Source organism: Atta colombica, unplaced genomic scaffold (assembly GCF_001594045.1).
Source record: "Atta colombica isolate Treedump-2 unplaced genomic scaffold, Acol1.0 scaffold254, whole genome shotgun sequence".
Lineage (NCBI taxonomy): Eukaryota > Metazoa > Arthropoda > Insecta > Hymenoptera > Formicidae > Atta > Atta colombica.
Genome location: NW_017259353.1, coordinates 72,360 through 78,423, shown reverse-complemented (window position 1 = coordinate 78,423; position 6,064 = coordinate 72,360). Strand labels below are relative to the sequence as shown.

At 33.2% G+C, this 6,064-nt stretch overlaps 1 protein-coding gene across 1 annotated transcript in view; it reads right to left on the bottom strand.

Moving 5' to 3' along the window:
- Positions 1-3,220: 3,220 nt before the first annotated feature.
- The window catches only part of LOC108689066 (hemicentin-1-like), a 66,469-nt gene continuing 63,625 nt past the window's right edge, over positions 3,221-6,064 (bottom strand). The window contains exons 4-5 of the mRNA XM_018195671.1: positions 4,460-4,623; positions 3,221-3,382 (exon numbers count right to left, since the gene is read on the bottom strand). Of these exons, the coding sequence (XP_018051160.1) occupies positions 3,221-3,382; positions 4,460-4,623 (326 nt within the window). The remainder of the gene's footprint in view (positions 3,383-4,459; positions 4,624-6,064) is intronic.

Sequence of the window (6,064 nt, the reverse complement as noted above, 5' to 3'; positions counted from 1 at the left end):
AATATATAATATTTTATATAAATTAAAATGAATGTTATATAATACGAAGCAGTTCATTAAAATCAATATTTATATTTAACATGTGTTTAATAAATATGTTAAATATATATTTATATTTAACAATATAATTTCATAGTATAAATGAAAATTATCTCTTAATTATTTTTAAAAATGTTTACTTCTTATTGAAATTTTTTATACAGGTTTTTAATCACCAGTAAACTTTTTGTTTACTTTAAAATATAATATCTTTAACTTTTTCATAATTTTTTAGTTTTATTAAAAAATACGTGCTATACATTCTTAATATATTTTGTAACATCAAATTTTCATACATTTTCCAAAGAAAGAAAGAATAAACATACTCAAATTCAATCAATGATGATAGAGTAGATATAATCCAGTATCTTCTCATAATATTTACTAATAACACAAAATTGCTTAAAAATTAAAATTACTTCGCACTCTTTGTTAGTCTAATTAACAACCAGGAACTTTAAACAAATCTATCATAATTTGCAATTTTAAAAGTTTATACCTTTGTTTGTGTAATTATACATTTATTATTAAAAAAATAAATTACTTTTTAGGTCAAATAGACCCAAACGGATCAACAGAATTAAATAACAATTCTAAAAGACAAGTTCAAAAATTATGCAAATTATTCAAGAAAACTTAAAAAAATTGGATTCAATAACATTAATAATTCATATATCTCGATATATTTCCCAAATCCTCCGTTACATGTTGGTCCGTGATATCGATTTCCACATCTACCACGATATTTACGTCGATACACTCTCATAAAAATCGGACGATGCACTTCGCTTAGTTACGCTTGGGCGAGACGGTTTCCTTCGGGCGCGTCATAAACCGCGTAAATCCACAATCTACGAGGCCGCGAGTCATCCAAGTTTTGATTTATAGTCGCACGGGACGCGTTTCGCGTGCGGATAGACACGGGGTTAGATAGCGCACACGCGTGCACGCGCTCTCGCTCTTGGGAAAAATGCGATTCCGTGCGCCACAGGCGCTTCCTCGCAATAACCTCCGAAGGGAAATTCACGATAATAGAGACTATCCACGTGCATTTCGCATGCAAGTGTCCTCGCGATCCCACGACGTCTGCCTCCGGGCTCCATGCCTTCGCAGATCCTCGTCCTCTTCCATGCCATTCGTTCCATTTCATCCGGCCTGTGTTCGCATATATTTTTCAATTTCTACTAATGTCTCCATAATTTCCATTACTTTTACTTTGTTATCTTATTATTTTCTTCTATGTTCGGGATTGAGAAGTAACAATAATGTTATTATATTCTTATAATAACAAATTCAGCTGTTACTTTTATTTATAATTCCTTATTTTATATATAATTGGCTGGAAATAAATTTTATAAAAACATCGAAAAACATTTCGTACTTCATTTTCTAAGCTGCATTCCGATAATCACTGTTAATACTGAAAACTTATAGTTTACATTACATATATGTAAATGAATTATAAATTGTCAGTATTTACAATAAATATTATAAATATTGGAATGTACTCTTAATAATGACATTGACTAAAAATGTTTAACAAAATTTGTAATAAAATCCGCGTTACAATTTAATTTTTTAAAAATAAGCATATATTAAAAATAAAAATAATAATATAAAAAATTATTGAAGATTTATTAGATTTAAGTTTAAAAAAAATTTGCTATGCAGAGACCAACTTAGAACTTTAAATTTTAACATTGATTTCACAATTAATATTGATTCTTATATAATGTTTAAATTAAAAATTTTTTAATCTAAGCTTGCATATTTTGCATATTATCATTACAAAAAAGGTAACGGATAAAATAATGAATCATTATTTTCCAAGTAACGATAATGATAATGACTTACCTTTTACAAAACGTAACGATAATGTGCGCGCGCGCGCGCGTGCGTGCGTGTGTGTGTGTGTGTGTGTGTGTGTGTGTGTGTGTGTGTGTGTGATAATGCGTTACTTTTAAAATAACGTTGCCGATCCTGGGTGTACTTACTTAGACGCTTATCATCCACAAAAAAAAATCGATAAGACTTTTCGGTAGGGAAACAAATGATTAAAAAGTACATGTGTAAATCTATAGTCAATTAAAAAATGTGTTAAAAGTGTACAGTATAAAAGGAGAGATGGAGCAAATAATTTTGTCCTTTTTTTGTATATAATACTTCTTTGACTTCATCGATTGTTTAAAACTATTTACTTTCATTTTCATTCTCCACTCCTTCTCATGTATCTCTCTCTCTCTCTCTCTCTCTCTCTCTCTCTCTCTCTCTCTCTTCTCTCTCACATTTATTATTCATTCAATCTTAAAGAGGAAAAAGTAAAACAAAATAAGATGTGCAGCGAAGCTTGAATGGAAAGAGGAAAATAACAAAGAGAAAGCAAAGAGAGAGAGAGAGAGAGTTTCGCTTATATCTACTTCTTTCTTCCGCAAATTTCCTTCTTTCTCTCAAACTCCACTTCCTCTTCGTCACCGTTCTTCTATCTATGAACCGCAATTTCTCTCCTTCCGCCATTCCTCGTACCTCATCCCTCGGATATTCCCGCTTTTCGTCTCGCGCAGGAGTACATACATGCGCCCGAGCAAGCCCAAACGGTCTTCCGTCTTTTCCATCCCCTTCGCAATCCTCCTCTCTCCCGACCCATCTCGTCCTTCCGCTCCTTTTCATCCCTGCCGTGGCGACCGAGGGGCTGAGCTAGACAAATAGCTCCAGCGTGAAATACCGCCGCCTCTTTAAAACTTTAAAGTGTTTCAAGTAATCCTAAGGCACGACTTTACATCATGCTTGTACCCCGCGGAGGATACACGCAAGCGTAGAAGGAAATAGAATATCGGCGCACCCCGATGGGGTTTCGGCTACACACGTAGCACATCCGGCGACAGCAAGATTTCCCGGAAGATCCCAAGGCACATAAGTATACTGTTATTATATCATTATGTTTCACGAAGTGTATCTAATATACTTTTATACATTTTTCTATTATACCATGTTATTTTAGTTCTTTAACCCGTTTTGTCTCTTCTATTTTAAACATATATTTTTATGACATATACAATCAGTAATTAGAAATATATATAAATATATGTATATAAATATACTTATATATTATAGTAAAATTACTTATCGGATATTGCTAGTTTATTTTCTCGTTATAATCCACATGAATAGTAAAAGACTGAAACTAACCTTCCTCAACGAGTAAGCTGACAGTGGCTGATCGACCCTCCGTCGGCCTGCATGAATAGTTTCCAACATCATCTTGAGTCACCGACGCCAAAGTCAACACGGATACTGTACGTGCCGCACCCTTTTCGGTTTCTACATTTATCCCTCCGCGCGCTGCCTGGATGAAGAGTAAACAAATGTGAGTTCAATGATGAAGTAAGTACAGAAAATTTTTTAAATACTTCTTTGAAAGATATAGAAACAAAAGCTTTTCATTTTTTTATTTCTTATCTTCCAAAATTTATAATAAAATCGAAAGAATGGGGACATGGGATGTGTTACTAATTTGTCTTTTCTATTTCGCCGAATTGCATATAAAAATTTGTACTTATTCATGTTATAAAATTTTATGTAGTTTATAAATAAATTTGAAAAAATTTAAGTTTTTGTTTCTACATCTCTCACATATTAAATTTCATGTTCGAACTGAGATTTCATTATCTAAATGTGTATTTTATGTACACTAAAAGCGAAACCTAATGTTTTTTGAATCAATCGAAACAATGCAAACTAACAATCATTTACAATATAGAGAGTTATTTCATAAATATGAAATAATAAAATGATATAGTATGCTAAATTGACAATGCATAAAGTCACAAGTCGCACATGCAAAAAAATAATAGCATCTAACATATTCACATCTAAATAATGTTATAATATTAATTTTATAATGCTCATTTAAGAGTATAGTTATATCGAAAAATAAATTTATTGCTTTTAACAAATAAATCGTCAATTATAATCGTAAGACATTATTCCGAAAATAAGCTTTAATATATATTACAATTTTTAAATATTTTAAAACGCAAAGAACAATTTATGTTATAATACAATAAATAATGTAAAGAATAATATCGCTAAAGAAGGCTGACGAGTCTCAGATGGATGTTTCAAAGAACGCGAATATTGACAAATATAATCGCGAGCAGTGCATCTTGTACCAGCAAAACCGCGTCGACCGCCAACAGCTTTCAATCATTACATATAGCACGAAAGAAACAGCCGACGCAGGCTATCACGCAAACAAAAATGTTGAAAGACACGGTTAGGGACACCATATGATCCACATCCCTTCGCGTCGAGTGTGATGATATACGAGCGCCCCTTTTTTTCTCCCGTCCTTCTCGATTCTCGGTCGTCAAACAGAAATTTCATTAGAGCGACCCCGCGTATCCAGCTGAGGCTGCATTACCTGGAATGTTAGGAGTTTGTTATCCCGAAGCCATTGTACACCCCTGATGGGACGGGTCTGATACGGCGACAATATGACGCACCTCAGGGTGATCGTCGAGCCCGATGGCACCCTTTGCTCCCGAGGACCCATTATGTCTGCCACCGGCGCTGTACTCTCGTAGCCTGGAAGTCATGTTCGGACAAATATCATGCGGTGGCTGAAGCAATTGAATGACCGCGTCGTGACAAGATTACGCGTATATCCGATGGTTGAGGGGGAATAACCAAGATGCGCCACGTCGCGACGGTGAATTTCTCGATTGAATCTGCAGATTCGGATAGGATCTTAATTTGAAATGGAAATGCACTCGAAATTTCTTAACCGATGCATTGATTTAAAAACAGCAAGGTTTATCGTACTTTACTTTATAAAACTAAAGTTTTATTTATTTTTAGATATGCTTGTTTATTTGCTTATTTCATAAATATATTAAATTGATATAATATTAATTATTTTTGCATGTAAAATTATGTTCGTGATTCGCGAGATAGACGAATACTGATACTTTTATTTATCAAAAATAATTTCTGGTTGTTGATTATTGTTGGCAATAATTATTAAAACATGTATTTATTAGCAGACAAGCAACTCTAAATTGATTAATAAATCATTGTTATGGAAGCCAATATATTTGTGGTATTTCTACATATTTAAATTAAACATGAAAAGTAATATAACATAAATATTGAATGCCATGTATCCGTCCGACTAAACTATTTCGGACATTATTTACGTTTGTTTTATGTAAAAAAAAAATTTTAATGGAAGAAAACATTTTTTTAAGCGCGTACATTGCTTTAATACGTAAAGAGATTTTTCCTCTGGCGAGCAATAAATGTCGAAATAGCGAACAAAGAACGATATGCACAAGAAATTTTGCAATTTTTTTAATTGACAACTTTACAACGAGCATGATGTATTGTGAATACTCTAATTGATGCAATCTATTCTCGGATTTTAATACGATTTAATAATCTCAACGAACGAGGATTAACGCATTAGACCTTCTCCCCATGGAAAGAAACACTTTGCGATGCCGAGGGTGAGTTTTGCGCGCGCTATCAAGAATACTCGACAAATGTTACGTAATGATTTTAATTAATGCCAACGTTACATATCTATTTTCATTGCGCTAGTGCTCTGCTGACGCGGCACAAAGTACAGAATGCTGAGGTAGTAAAAAAACGTATAATAACGCGCTCACATGTAGATATATCGTCAAGCTTGTACATTTTAATTTAGAAAGCAGGGACAAGTATTCATTTAATGCGCTCGCGCATTAAACGAATACTTGTCCCTGCAGCACTGCAAGCATCAGCCTTTACAAAGTGTATCGTAAATTACTTCGACTTAAAAACTCTTCGGTTCTCCATTATATATACGATAAATTGCAAACGGGCTTCCCATTATGAATTTTGCTATGTAATGAAATCCCATTTTCCTTTTGTAAAGGATCGCATCTACGCACGGTTGCCTTTCATCTTTACATATCTGAGAATATCACGCTAACTTCCTTTAAAATTATGTACAGAAATAATATATATATACACATATATATATATA